Raw genomic sequence first — 15,132 nt, 5'->3', positions numbered from 1 at the left:
TGAATAGAAAATAAAAAATAAAAAAGGAACACTGCACAATGACACATCCATGCCTTACCCAAGATTCAAATCTAAGCTCCCTAGTTTTGTAGCTTGTTATGTAAAACACTCCAGTACAGAGGTTACCCCAATACACTAGCTAAAAAGTCAGACAACTACAAAATTCCCACAGCAAAAGATACGTAATTAAGATAACAAATTTCTATCAAATGAAACCCCATCAAAATTAATTTTAATGAGCCAGCATATTTGTCTTACCTGTAAATAACCAGCAGGGTAAAAAGACACAGCACACATGTATACGAAACAGTTAATAAAAACTGACATTTCACCAACTTTCCACCAGCATTATAAAGGTGAACACATGTAAGGGTGATAGATGGAGCAGGAGTCTGTGGCATATGTTCAACATATTGCATTGTTTGTCAAAGTAAGTTACAAATATTCTTACCCTCTAATGCGTTCATTGAGCATTCCCAGTAGTTGCTTCAAGCCTTTTGTCCCAAATTCTTGGACCCAACTGAGAGGATTGTTGGTGAGTGCTATTCGTAAAGATTCAAGACAGGCATGCGTTTTGTTGAAACTGAGATCAGGTGTGGATAAGTACTGGATATAGTCTGCTGGCTTGTCAAATTTGTTTCGGTTTTCCTGTGCACACAAAAATACAAGAAGAAAAAATTATACTCTACAAAAAATTCCAAAAATACTATAGTTGGCAAAAAATATGAAACTATTCCAAAAATGGGGAAAAAATGAAAGTGGAACTCCAAATATGTAATTATTTTACTTTCAAATTTCAATTAAAAATTTAAAATCAAGGATTTTTTAAAAAATCTTTTCCCTTTCCTGTCAAAGTGAGGAATTCATATAATTTGCTATTGTTAATGCTGTTAAAACTTCATGGTACTGAAACTGGCATTTGTGTGCTTGCTACTATGAACATCAAGGCTCTAGAACTGCTCTTAAAATATGAGGGGTTTAGAGCACACGTGGCGTAACTCCACTTTTCTTGGAAATCGAGTTACATGTATAACTTAGAATTGTGAAGTATCAACATTTCAGTGCAGAAGTAAATATCTCCTAAGTTTCAAATTCTCGCTCACAGAGGCACCACTATGTACGTGCTCCAACAGCTAAACATAATACTAAGTTATCTAAATGCGCATTTTTCTCAAAACTGTCTTGGAGTTATATCACTTGTGCTCTGAATCCCTCATATACTAATAAAAAGCAAAAAATTATAGATAACATTTAGAGCAATTTAATGAATAACAAACAAAACACTCAAAACAATACGCTGGTTATGATAGAACATATTACAACTGAAAATGTAACTTAACAAGAAAACTAAACTACATATCTCTAAATAAATAACTACATAAAAAGAAATATTGTGAATAATGGCCGCGTGCACCAACGCCGATTATTTCGAAGTTCAGATGAACGAGATCAATTTTAATCCACTCTAAATGAACTTGGTTTAAAGATTTGCATTGCACCAACAAAAAACGACGTTCAGGAGATTCCGTTCAACTGATCCGAGATTAATTTGTAAGGCTATCCCTGATTGGTTGGCTATAACAAATGACAATCAAGAACCCCATAGAGTAATGTGATGTGTTAAAGTATCAACATGTAGGAGAAGAAAATAATTCGGGCTGCAAACTTTTCTGAATCTGAGAGATATACTAATCAACCTTGTCAATATATACAAGGATGTAGTGGAGTGTAAAGAAATAATAATATTAGAAAAGAACTAGCGGCACAACACAAAAGGAGAAGGAGAAAGCATGGAACCTTCTTCTACGGGACTTTAATGCCTTACGAAATGCATTCGATTTTGAGAGAACAGCGGTACGCTGAACCTCGCCCGCTCAAATAAAGATATATTATTATTATTATTTCTATTATTACTGTACTGTGGTAAGTATTTGAATTTTTCATTTCTTAATTCTTATAGATTTATATTGTCGTGTCGTGTAAATAGCCAGTAACGTGTATTTTCGTAAATTTATACAATCATATTTCCAACACCATGTAGCAATATCGTAACATTGCTGTGTTCTAATTTATCTTGCACGTAATATATGACATTTATGTGTGTTTTGTGTTCTGGGATAGAAAGTACAGTATTTATAAACACTACGACTTTGCACCACAGATCATCGATATCACTTTCCGCTCTTTTTATATTAAAAAACAACTGCCTGCAGTCGAAGCGTCAGTATCGTGAACCAGGATCAGACACCAAAACGGTCGTGAATGGCCGATCAGAAGATAAACTCGTGTTGATGTTCCTAGATCGCGATCAAGTGTTGAACCGTCTTCGTGCAATGGAATTTTCCAGTGATCCTTTCCCGATCCGAGTTTAAAATTTGATCTTCGTTCGTGCACACGGCCATAAGGTGGTTTTGTAGTTACATAGTTTCTTTCTCTTAACGTGCTCTTCTGGATCTTTAGACTAATTGCAACCATGAAAAAATAAAATTGTTAAAGGGACACACACACAAACTTGTTCCCTGGCTGAGAGTACCTGAAAACTTCTGTGGCAAGATCATGAGACAACTCATTACATTCAGTCACCAACAAGGCTGCATGTTTTAGTCCACACATGACACATTGTTTAGCAAAACTGCTTATAATATAAACACATGAGCATGAGGCTCCACAGCATACTCAATATCAGTGCTCGAAAAATCTTCTTCAGAGGTAGGTGCCAGATCTGAAAATCAGGCTCCAGGAAACTACCTACTAGCAATTGTGCATACTATAAGAAGTTGAGCATCACCGTATTCAAAACATCACTAAATCAAGTGAAAAAGCAGGAAATTGAGGGTTGGGGGTCCAAGAGTAAGGAATTGTTACTGATTCTATGGAATGTTCACAACGTTGATAAAAAAATCATTTGCTAACTTATGCTGTACTGCCATTTGAACTTAGAATCTTCCAAATTTCGTACATGAAAACTTAAAAAAAAAATGGCAAAATTACAGCAAAAGATCTCAGTCGCCTGGTTGAAATTTTTAGTCGCCACGGCGACCTGGCAACCGGGATTTTTCGAACCCTGCTCAAGATACTACTCAGCTTACGAGAAATTCTTCTTTGCCATTACTAAATAAAAACAAATCTATGTTATAATGGATTTAAATTACTGTATTTCTCATTTTCCATACACTACATTTGCCTTTACAAAATGAAATTCTTACTCTTAACATCACTTTTAACAATTCTATAAATTATATTTCTACAACGTTGATCAAAAACTCCAACAAAATTGTAATTACCATAACAATCTGTTTCAGAAATAAAGGAAAGTCAATCTACATTGGCATTATCAGAATAGATGAAAGTTTTAAAACATCAACCATATAACTCAACTTAAAGAGCGAGGAAATACCATATCTTGGGTAGAAGTCAACTCCATTGCCCAAAGAGGAAAATATCTCTATAAAAACACTAATATAAATATATACCTTTTGAGCTTGCATTTTACAAATACATGGAAGTGTTTATCAAGAGCAAAAAATAAAACCAAAAAGTACATCTTTGCATTAATGTTTAACATAAATGGCTGTGGTTATATGGATAATCTGCAATTCAAATTTTAAGTAACAGTAATGTAAAGAAAATAGCAGAAGACCTCTGTATTATGATTATTTGGAATAATACAATCCATCTGCCTCATTGTATAATAGGTACATAGCTAGGTTAATATGTTTGGGAGCAGCACATGGAAATTTTGAAGGAGTCTGTGCTCCCAGGCCCAGGTCATTCAAATTGCTAATTGTTATGTTGAAACTGATATCCCCAGTTCTACCTATTAATATAAAATTTGAGAAAAAACTGCAACAAAGACTTACTGGTGTTGTTCCCTTGTAATGCATTTTTAACATTTTCTTCTTATTGTACATAGGCTGTTCTCGTAGAGGCTGTTTCTTCTCTTCAGACAAGTTCATATCATCCTGTAATAAAGGGTAACATTAATTCACATAAATTTACAAATCTCTTTCACAATTGTTTTTATTAGTCTCAAAACACAGAATTTACAGCTAACAACAAAATCTACATTGTACATCACACAAAAAAAAAAAAAAATGAAAATTGAATGATACGTTTGAATATGTGGAAGCAATCAAATTCCTTCCTTCTTTGACTTATTTTGACAGTCTTTCATAGAGAACTAAATTCACTAACTAGCAAAAAAAAATAAAAATAATAATAAATAAACTGCTCCCCATGGTTTGCACCACACCAAGAAGGCGTATAGGGGGTTTGGAATTTGGGTCCAACACTTTCTTGAGCATGGCCGCAGATGGGGTGATGTGATCAGTACCACACGACGGGCCACCTTTACTCTCCAGTTTCTTCCAGATACCAACTCTACAAGATGCTGGGTGGGTGCCAGAGCTGAAGAGGTGAAAAAAATTCCGGGTCTCCCCCACCGAGGATCGAACCCGGGTCTCTTGCATGGTAGCCAAATGCCCTAATGACTGAGCTACCACGGCTATTGCAGAAATGAAACAAAACAAAAGAGCAAACAAGAAAGTACAGCTCACCACTCACGAGAAGATCCCCAAATGAGGGGTAAGACAGGGGAAGACCGGTCTATTTGCATATTTTAGGGGTAGCAGGAAGTCTTCCGCTGCGGTCATTGTTTTTGTGTAAGTGTTTGTGCGTGGGTGTTTAATTGTGATTTTTTGGGGGATTTTGCGTGGTTTTCGTGGTGTTTTAAGAGTTATGGCAGGTGTAAGGAGGAAATGTGCTACTGTGCATAGTGAAGTGCGTGAGATTATCAGCAAAGTTATTAAATTCTGAGATTGTGAATCTAAAGAAAAGAAATCTGTCAATTACGCAGAACACCAAGCGTGCGTCTACAGCAACAGGTTTGTCAGAGACGACAATCAAGAGGATTCAGAAAGAATCGCTTGAACGGAATGATCAGCCACCAATGAGAAAACTTGTTTCCCCTGGAAAGATTAGGAAAACACCACTTCACTGTAATGTGACTCTCAATGATTTGACATACATTTCATCATGAATTCAATTCGTTTTGAATTATGAATTTGTTTATTTCTCATTGGTTGCTGTTTTTTCCTTTCAGTGTACAGAATATTTTTGTATTGCTTATCCTGTACATTATTTAGCCGTGTTGTGTCGGAAACGTCTGAATAAAAGAAATTATCAACAATGTCGATATGAATCAATCAGCCTAAAAATTTTCATGCCAAACCTAGATCGACAAAGTAATGTTTACAATTGTTGACATTTGTAGCTCTGCACATTGTAAGTGCAAATAAATGTTCCCTATTTTTCTTTGACATTTTCTTCGAATGCCAGTGCTGTAACAGCCAATTCCGTCGTTAAAAATATTGTAGTTAGTACAATCGTCAGGTTCTTAATTTTAAAAAAAAATGAAAAGAAAAAATCGGTGTACTCTGTCAAGAAATCAACACCAGATTGACGATGATCATACCTTGACCGCTAATGTGGATACCTCCTGACCGTGCGCAAACACTGATTTGAGCGTAGATGTGAATCAAGCCTTCAGCTTACAGCGAGACCAAAGTGCTTGTTTCTGACCCAGGGTGCATTCCCCCAACGTAAATAGTGGAGTCGCCTGCCCCTACGTCACTTAGACTATAGGGATCTTCTCCTGAGCGGTGAGCTGTACAATATTCACCAAAAAAATGTATGCTAAATAATTGCTGTTCTCTATTTGGATGAGGTAGAATTCCCTTTATTTGGAAGTTCTTGTATCTGTCCTTTAGTGCAAGTTTTATATTACCAGATTTGGCACAATTAATCTAATTTCTGCAATCCCGAAAAAAAAACTATATACACAGTGAACTTTGATTTTATATTTTTCATTGGACAAAGGTGAAAGAACTTAAAATGCAAGAAAATGTAATATCCAGAAAATTTCATGACATTTTGCTCTACCAGAACCCATAAGGATTAACTGTACAATGCACTAAAGTGTGAAAATTAGTAACATAAAAAGGGGTTCTGCTATAATCACAGTTTTCACATTATATGTTTCTTACCATAGGTCTTCAAATGGTCTTTACTGTGCTTATATTCAAGCTAGGATTTTTATATTTGAATGCCTTTATATTTGTCATTTGCCTAGTAGAAAGACCTGGGAGTGAAGCTTTTCCCCCAACTGCACAATCTGGGGCTGCTTAGTACTAATTTAAACCAGCAGAGAGTATAGTGCCACAGCGTACTAGAACTGCGCTATTTTTAGTCCGCAACATAAAGCACAATAAAACACACTTCTATCCAAGCTTTTGACTCCATCTCAGAGTCATTATCAGGACTGATAAAGGAAACTTGTGGAGTAACTGCGTCTTCTCGCTCTCTGCCTCTCAACCTGATGATGACTCAAGAGATGGGAGTCAAAAGTTTGGACATATTGTAAAGTGTATTTTATAGAGCTGCTTATGTGTTTTGTGGACTAAAGGTTACCGCATCTCCTCTGTTAATGAAGGCAGTGGAAACTTATTGGGGAAAAAAACATACAATTCGCAACACAGAAACAAGTGATTTTACGTATGTAATATTAAACCATGTTTACTGCATCCATCATGTTAAAAAAGTCTTTATTGGCAGGGCCGGACCGGCACACCGGGCAAACTCCTGGTGCACCATCTCAGTGCCCCTCTGAAAACACACATTCGGCATCTTTTCACCCCCAACTGCTCACAATTGGCACCCTGTTGAGGCAAATTGCCACAGTTTTCTTGGCAGTCCCAGTCCGGCCCTTGGCATAAAGACTTCTTAATTGTCACACAGAACTGAATTCTTACGATAATTTTTCTTTGATACTCATGACAATAGCAACTGTAATAATTTGAGGATAAAAAATTCATTTTAACACTTTACTGCTAGGAAATATTTGAATTCTGTATGATCTTTAATGCAAGTCAACACTTAATTTATAAACTACAACATCACAATAGGGAGAGGAAGTATATCTATCTACCTATCACTTTACTCCCTCTCCCCTCTAGTTTACCCATTTTCTTCCTTTTACTCTCATTTATTTTGTGTATCCTTGTCATATCTCCCTTTCCCAAGCTCCTTCAACTCCACTCAATGAAGCCATAGAATAAATATAAATAATAATAATAATAATAATAATAATAATATTGGAACAGGCATGTTTCATTCTCAAGGACTATTTTTACAAACCCTTGCCTGCATAGAAAATTTTACACACACGCACACAAACAGGTTCTTAACAAGTCAAATAGGACAGTGCAAAAAAAAATACGGATTTACAGTCCCACTTACAGAAAAACAGTTACAGTATAGTGTACCATTGCGTGCCACCATTGTAACTGAACTGACATGTGGGTAGGGACGTGAAGTTTTTGTTTTAACGATAACACCGAAAAGTTGAGTAAAGCAAATTACAGTGTTTAAAATGTATTTGGGCAGATTAAAAACGCAAGTTTGTTTTCGGTGTTTCGGAATAGCAAAATAACGCAAATTATGTCATTTTTTAGAATAAAACCGAATTCTGCACTTTTATGCAAAAAAAAAAAAAAAAAAAGCTGCAAAATATGCAATATAAACTGGGGATAACACTTCTTATGTTCAAAAATAGTTGCCTAAAGAGTTCTGTCATTTCTAGGGTAGCTGGTGTAGATTCAAAAGAGATTGTCACGCTTCATTTATTGCAGTTTGGCATAAATATGACTGACAGTGCTTTGACCTCATCCTGAAATAGAATTTGCTGTTGGGATCTTCCCAGAAGGGAAGTTTTGTAGGAACGAGAAAATTTTCAGGGAGAAACACTTGTGTTGCAGGGGGTGGGGGAGTAGGTTAGGGGTGCGGGTATATGTATGCACACAAAACGGTATTTTGAGATCGGAGGGGGAGTTTTTGACATTGATAGGGAAATAGAGCCAGGAACATAAAGAATCACTGTTCTCTGAGGGTGCATGGTTTGTGTGTCGTCTTGAATTTCCAGCAGTAAATGCATTTGGTCGTGCACGGGAGTTTGCTTCTAAAGGACTTTATGCTTCAGATGGAACTACATCATTTTGTAATCACTGCAATTGCAAAATAGCATGGGAGCGGAAGGATTCCGAGATTAAACACAATGAAAGTGAGATACACAAAGATAAGAAAAGCAAAGCGAGCAAAAGAAACCAGCAACTTTGTCGTCGAAGGCTTCGAGAAGCCTAAAAGGAGAAGGAAAGACAAGGAGTACATCACAATTTGAACTGTGGAAGCCTTTGTTAAGTTCATGCCCAATTCAGTCATAACCCCCTAATTGGCCCAGTATTACTAAAAAAAGAACATCAAAGGCAGGCAAAGATGGCAAAATGAGGGCTGACTACTAACAAAAATATACATAACCCCCAACCCTTGTCAAAAATCCTGGCACGCCACTGCCTTTGATAGAGCGATCATTCCATTGGAATGAATGGAAAAAGTCCAATCTTTCAATTTAGAAGTGCGTTTTGTATAGGAAATGTTGTGAGTGAATACTGAGAACATTTTACTGCGATATGTGGAAAACCATAAAAGTTATTGTAAACTGAAATGTAAATTTAAGAAAACAATTTTTGAAAATTTTATTCTGTGACAGTGAAAAGTTGGAAATATGATTGTGTTCAAAAGATTGGATGATATCCTTCAATAAACATTTCATATTTAGTGGCCGATGCGATGAAATAGTTTACCAAATGCATGAAATTTGATCATTTCGCACAAAGGTAAGACTTAAATTTCATTCTCTTTGTAATTAAAATTAAAATTTGCCTCAATTTTCCAGAATTAAAGCAATGAGAAAATCTTATGCACAGAAGGAACAGTAAAATGCACGTAAAAATAATACAGATTTTAAATTAATAACACCGAATTTTGCCCTAAACTGCAAAAAAATAACACTGAATTGTAGTAAAAAATAATACCGAAATTTAGGGAAAAATAAAATGAAAAATTCACGTCCTTACATATGAGTGTAAGCATCAGAAGTGGGGAAATGTTGAATTTTTGCCTAAGGATTTCAGGAAGTTTCAGCTGTAATACGACAAGAGTTTCATGTCGGTCTATAATGTTCAATGCATGATTTAAAATCAAATGCAGCAAGCAAAGAAAATGTGACTTGTGCTTACACCAGTGTGTCAGCTACGCAACCCTGTGTGTACGTGTGTAGATTTCTATTATCGTGAATAATACATTTTCACACTTAAGTGAACACATTAATGAACATCTGCATAACAATTTGAAGTTATATGTTGAATAATTATTAGCTTCATCGACATTATACATACCAGCATCTTCTCAAATTCAATGTTGATCTGTTCATCATTAAGGTGTTCAATAAATGATTCCTGTTCCTCCACTTCATTAAAATCAGATTCCGAATGGGGACGAGGGAGCTGGGCCCCCATCCCCTTTCCACCTTTTCTTCCGAACCATGTATCCAGCTGAAAGAAAAAAAAAAGAATTGTATGGATAAATACAACTACAATCTTGCTAAATCTTCTAGACGTGTGAAATGTTGCCTGGAAAATAAATTGCTGCTCTGGTTTGCAAGATCGTTGCATTTAGACTTGAAACCCTACAAAATTATCTCAAACCGAAAATTACTATAGTCTTCATCAATACTGACTTCATAACCCCAACATACAATTATAATCTAGTAATCTAAAAACTTTTATAACAAAAAAATATAATTCAAGCTTATAACAACTGCAGAATTACAGTATTTCACTATTGTAAACACTAGCCTTATAATAATATGATTACCCTACAGTATAGCTCTAATGCAATTGAATAATGTGTGAGGCTGCTGCTACAAGAAAAATCAAGTTTAATAATCTTCCCATTCACAAGCATCTGCAGGCTTTTTCAAGGGGAGGAGGGACAGAAAGGCATTTACCCCACAAAAACATCACTTAACTTTGAAGCAATAGTGTTCCTGCAACAACCTGTACCAGCATTTTATAACGATTAACAAAAAATAATTATCTGAAATGAAATGATGTCAGCCTCTGTGGCGGATTAATCGGCATAATGTGCTACGGAGGCACAGGTCTCAGGTTCGAATACTGGTCAGACTCAGACATGGATGTATCATTGTGTATATCCCATCCCCATTTCATCGGTCCACACTCATCATCATTCACATGAACCCCAGAGGTAGAAAAGTGACATAAAATAACCAAATTAAATAGAAATTAAATTATATGTGTAAACTATCTAACTTTAGATTTCTACATATATATTCCAGGGGGGTACCACTCCCAATAAAAACCTTGACCATGTTACATATTTACAGTTTTATAAATAATAGCCTTATTTATAAATACTTTAAGTATTACTGTTAAAAAATATGTTTATTGTAGGTATGCATTTATTTAATACCTACATAATGATATCAAAATAACAGTAATCTCTTAGCTTAAATTGCTACATGATTTTGTAATGTATGTATTGTGTTATGCAGCAGTAAATCTGAAAATTTCCTCCTTGGAGGGATGGTCTTAATAAAGACAACGGCTATATTGAGCTGCGCTTCTGGAGTCCCTAATTTATTACCTTGTTGAGTACTTCTTTATGCGTCCCTATTAATTGACTAAAGGCTAAAACTTGTTGAATGATTAAAAGAAAAACACTTCTATTTTCCTTTCCATCTATTATCTGTTTTTTATACATCGCTTTCATCTCTCTTGCATCTTTCTATCATACTTTACTCTCAATAAATCGATATTTATTCTCCAACAATTTATTTATATTCCTTCGCCTTGTGCGGCCATCTATTTTTTTTTCCAAAACTCCTTCTTTCCATCTCACGTTATTGTTTCCAATATGAAATATCTGGTTTGTAACAACCTTTTTTAGAACAAATTACCCACGTTTATGTAATCAAAATTAAGGTTTTGATGCTACTCGAGGACACCCCCGGTCAGTGGTCCCGGTCACCCAACCCTTAAGCCGCCCTCGCAGACACGGTGACGCCACCGGAAAAAAAGAAATGAGTGGGGAGGTACAGGGAGGTGGAATTTTTTTCTAATAGGGCAGTCACATTTAATATACCACACAAAAAATCATTTTGGGCCATCGATTTTCTTTCTTGCTTGCTGGGGGGCGCCCGCCTATACCCCACCCCTTCACTCTGAGGCCGTCACTGAAAACACGTTGATGTAGCACCTTCTTGAATTCACTTGAAATATTTTGTTGTAGTAGGTTCCATGCATCACGCCCAGGCCCCGTACACATACAAATTAGTCAAAACGACAAAGCCCCGATTTACGACTAACTTTCAGTTCAGAAATAAGCAATGGCAGCAGAGGCGCTAACGTGTCAGCACATGAAAGAAAGGGAGAAAGAATAAGAAGAACGCATAAACAAAGAGAGTAGTTATTTACGCTTCGATACGCACGAGCACTATAATGTGACTGCTGCACACTGCACGTTAAGATCTCTGTGCTCTGCGAAGCTGTCGATTCATGATAGCAAAGAATAGGCTTTTTTCTTTTACCACGCAGTTAAAAATAGTAGCGTGGCAATTGGAGATTACACATCTTTTTCTTGAGAAAGTATGCGAGCGTAAATACGTGATACAAAACTTGGGAGGAAAATATTCTTTCGGTTTTGATATTATGCAAGGCGTTCAAATATTACCGGTTGCATTTTACGCAGATAAGAGACAGAAATGTCTTTCAGCCGGCAACCACGCTGTCGAGTTTCTTAAACGACACGACACGTCAACACACAAGATTCGAGAATGCGTGAACGTACTCGTAGACGAAGAATCGTGTTCCCATGCCAATTGCATGCATAAGATTCGGTAGACAAATATCCCGCTGGAAATTACGCACAACGTCATCAAAATTAGTAATTCATCACCCGATACAATAATTGACGTCTTGAACTCCGTACACCTGTATTTCATGCAGTTACGAGTCGTTGAAAATTTCCTTAACCACGTGTGCAATATCCTTGACCGGTTAGATATGTCGCAAAAATGAAACTTGAGAAGCGCGATATTTTTTTGTATTTTCCTGATTGTGCGTAGTTTTTCTTCCTCGTCTAGCTTCGCGACGATGAGGATGGATGATATTGACGGACTTGCAAAGGCACATCTAGGGCAAGGCCAGAATTCGAACCCAGAACCCTCGGTAGAAACGAACCACACAACGCGCTCTACCATCAAGACCGTGTACCAATGCAATCACCTTCTGAAAATAGCAAACCACAGGAATACAGTACAACAAAATAGGTTAAAGCTTCCCGACTGGAAAGTGGCTAACGCAGTAATCAAAGGTTCCCTGATCAATTCCAGAAGAAGGTAAGTAGTTCGGAATCGGAGTCCACTTTAGATTGGAAGCTCAATCCTGGTTAACCTTTCTGTATAATAAAGTGAAGTGAAAAACGAACCAGGGAGCATATATACATACAAACATGCTTGCAAAAAATAAACTGCATTTCGAGTTCTTAAAAACTTTCTCTGAATTGGGTGCAATCTTTACCTAGTTTCACCTTACATGAAAGTAGTGGACAACGTTTAAGGTCAGGCATGTCACACCACATATCCCTTGGATGTTGCCAATTCTGGTTAGGACACCTGATTTATTTATACCTCACAACTGCCCCCCCAAATTATGCTCCACAACCCCATAAAATTTTTCACAAAGGCCCAATTTATATCTATTTTGGCTCTAAATGTAACCTTACACACGCCCTAAATACGAACTTTTATCCTTCCCGATTAAAAATTCTGGATCAACCCATAAGGACACCCACGTAGAAATTACAGTAATGGTCAGTCGAGAATTCGCTTTCCTACAGAAAATTCTTGAGTGGGAAGGGAGAGGACTGCTGAAACACAAAAATGTAGTCACACCATACACATTTCCCCGTCCATCTGTTGGGAGAAGCAAGGAAGGTACTATACTGACAGTTTCTACTTTTTTCCTAGGGGATTTATTTAACTATATCCGTTTCTGTAGTTCTACAAGTTGACCAAAACAGCAGGAAAATGTGACGAGCGAGGCTCGTGCTCGCTCGTGGGTAGACACGTGCCAATTCCTCTCAGGGGAGTTGTATTTGTTTCCATCTTTCATAATTTCTTTCCAAAGCATTCCTTCATTTTCTTACCTGAATACACAATGCATTTAAACTTCTCTATTCACTGACGCAGAGCAACGCATTACTGCGATCTAACATTTCAGACGACTGCAAATAAGTTGATTGATCCCCAACAAATATTAGGTTTTCATTTTAATACTGAGAACAAGTTTTCTGAACACTTGTAAATTCCTTGTAATTAGATATATATTACAGAACCTGTTCTTAATTGTTTAATGCATCACTGTGTACCGAGTAAAACCGAATGCTGAAGAACTGTTAATGGGTCAAGTGATAAAACGGAAGTCATCAAAATAATGAAAAACCATATGTATGATAGGTGGTGTACTCCCCGATTACGTGGAGGTAACCCCGTTGCCTTGTAATCGAAGGGTGCCAGGTTCGATACCTGGTATAGGCACATAGTGATTTGCATCTCGCTTTAAACTGTAGGTCCAGTCCCGATTTGCATATCTGTGCATAAAGTGGAAATATTATTTACTTAAAGCAGTCGAGATTACCCCTTCCCCCTACACACACAACAACACGATTCTCTCGGAATCCGTGAGACTTCTAGCTACTGCCTGATACGAACACGTTTCAAGAAAGAACTGTTTATACAACGACGTGCCCAAGCGGGGGTTGGGGTTTAGAGTATTTCTAAAAAGAAAAAAGAACGTCAAATGCAGGAAAAAATGGCAACATATAGGGATGCTAAAAAAAATTTGCATGTTCTCCCTTACAAAAATACTGCACACGCCGCTGTGTTTATGGTAGGTGACAAAAGGCAAGAAGCGAAAATCGTGTGTACTAAACAAACACAGCTTATTCCAGCACAACGGTACTGAATGCTACAACGCTGCTACAGTTATCTTAGTGCTTGCAGGAAGTAAAAACACTCGGTGCAGCGAATGCACACAAATGAGATCATCCCGTTGCTCGAGTCGTCTATCTCGTGTTTAAAATTCCAACTCGCTACACGGCCGTAACAAACATGAACGACTTGAAAATGTAGTCAAGATCAAACGCTTACAACGCTCCTTTGGCAAGTTTAGGAACTTTCCAGACTACCGCTATCACGCCTCTTCGTTTTTTTCCCCAACACGATTCTTTCTCAACTACATCATCGCCTGTGATCTCACCTGCTTCCAAGGACGGGTCCTCGGTTGACAGATCCTTTCCCTCCAATCGCCTTGGTTTGGAAATACTACTTTGAGATCAAGACTAGGTCAAATATCGGGGTTCAAAATGAACGGTTGCAGGTCGCTAAATGTAACGTATAATTATAAAGTCGCCACAATTTTCACCCGATTACATGGCTACATACATATAAGAGTTCGTTAGGAAAACGAAACGACCGCGACAGGATAAATATGACGAACCTTATTGAACAATGCTCGAACTGGAAATTGTCAGGTGGGGAGGTGTTTGCTCCAACCTTGAGGCTAACTGGAAGACACTCCAATGTTTAACGCGGAGGCAATGAGAGAGGTAGGGGGTGCTTTGTGTAAATTTTGCTACCTGGAGAAGCGGTCATCATCCCCCGCATCCAACACTGCTACTGATGAAGTAAATCAAAAGGAGGGTAGTTTGGAAATAATTCATGCCTTCCTCGAGATTCGAATCTAGAACTTACGCTTCGTCAACAAATTACGCTAAGTGATATACCACATGGTAGGGTGACCAGACATACTCATTTTAAGAGTATTATACTCTTTTCGAGGTTCATATACTCTATACTCTTTTCAATTTGCAAAAATCCCCAAATATACTCTTTTCCTTGCTATTTAATTTCATTCATTATTTTACGCGTAAAAATGCCTTAAAATCCACAGAACGGAAAACGTCAAGATGTCAACAAACTGAAGTATTTACTCCTTGACTCAAGAATTTCCTATGAACAATTTCAAGTGTCATTTTCAAATTCCATCAACAAGCAAAACATATTTCAAATTCATTGGAATTTAATGATAATAATTAGGGCTGAGCCGATACAACTTTGAACCGATACCGATACTTTTACCGATTCCCACCGACACC

At 37.1% G+C, this 15,132-nt stretch overlaps 1 protein-coding gene across 1 annotated transcript in view; it reads right to left on the bottom strand.

Annotated features, from left to right (window-relative positions):
* Positions 1-15,132, bottom strand: part of dia (diaphanous related formin 1) — an 87,717-nt gene that overhangs the window by 28,036 nt on the left and 44,549 nt on the right. Inside the window, exons 3-5 of the mRNA XM_083120956.1 lie at positions 9,291-9,446; positions 3,861-3,962; positions 452-648 (exon numbers count right to left, since the gene is read on the bottom strand). Of these exons, the coding sequence (XP_082977082.1) occupies positions 452-648; positions 3,861-3,962; positions 9,291-9,446 (455 nt within the window). The remainder of the gene's footprint in view (positions 1-451; positions 649-3,860; positions 3,963-9,290; positions 9,447-15,132) is intronic.

Source organism: Lepisma saccharinum, chromosome 4 (assembly GCF_977018435.1).
Source record: "Lepisma saccharinum chromosome 4, izLepSacc3.1, whole genome shotgun sequence".
NCBI lineage: Eukaryota > Metazoa > Arthropoda > Insecta > Zygentoma > Lepismatidae > Lepisma > Lepisma saccharinum.
The sequence above is the reverse complement of the archived record's forward strand: the minus strand, read 5'-3'. Positions and strand labels throughout refer to the sequence as shown.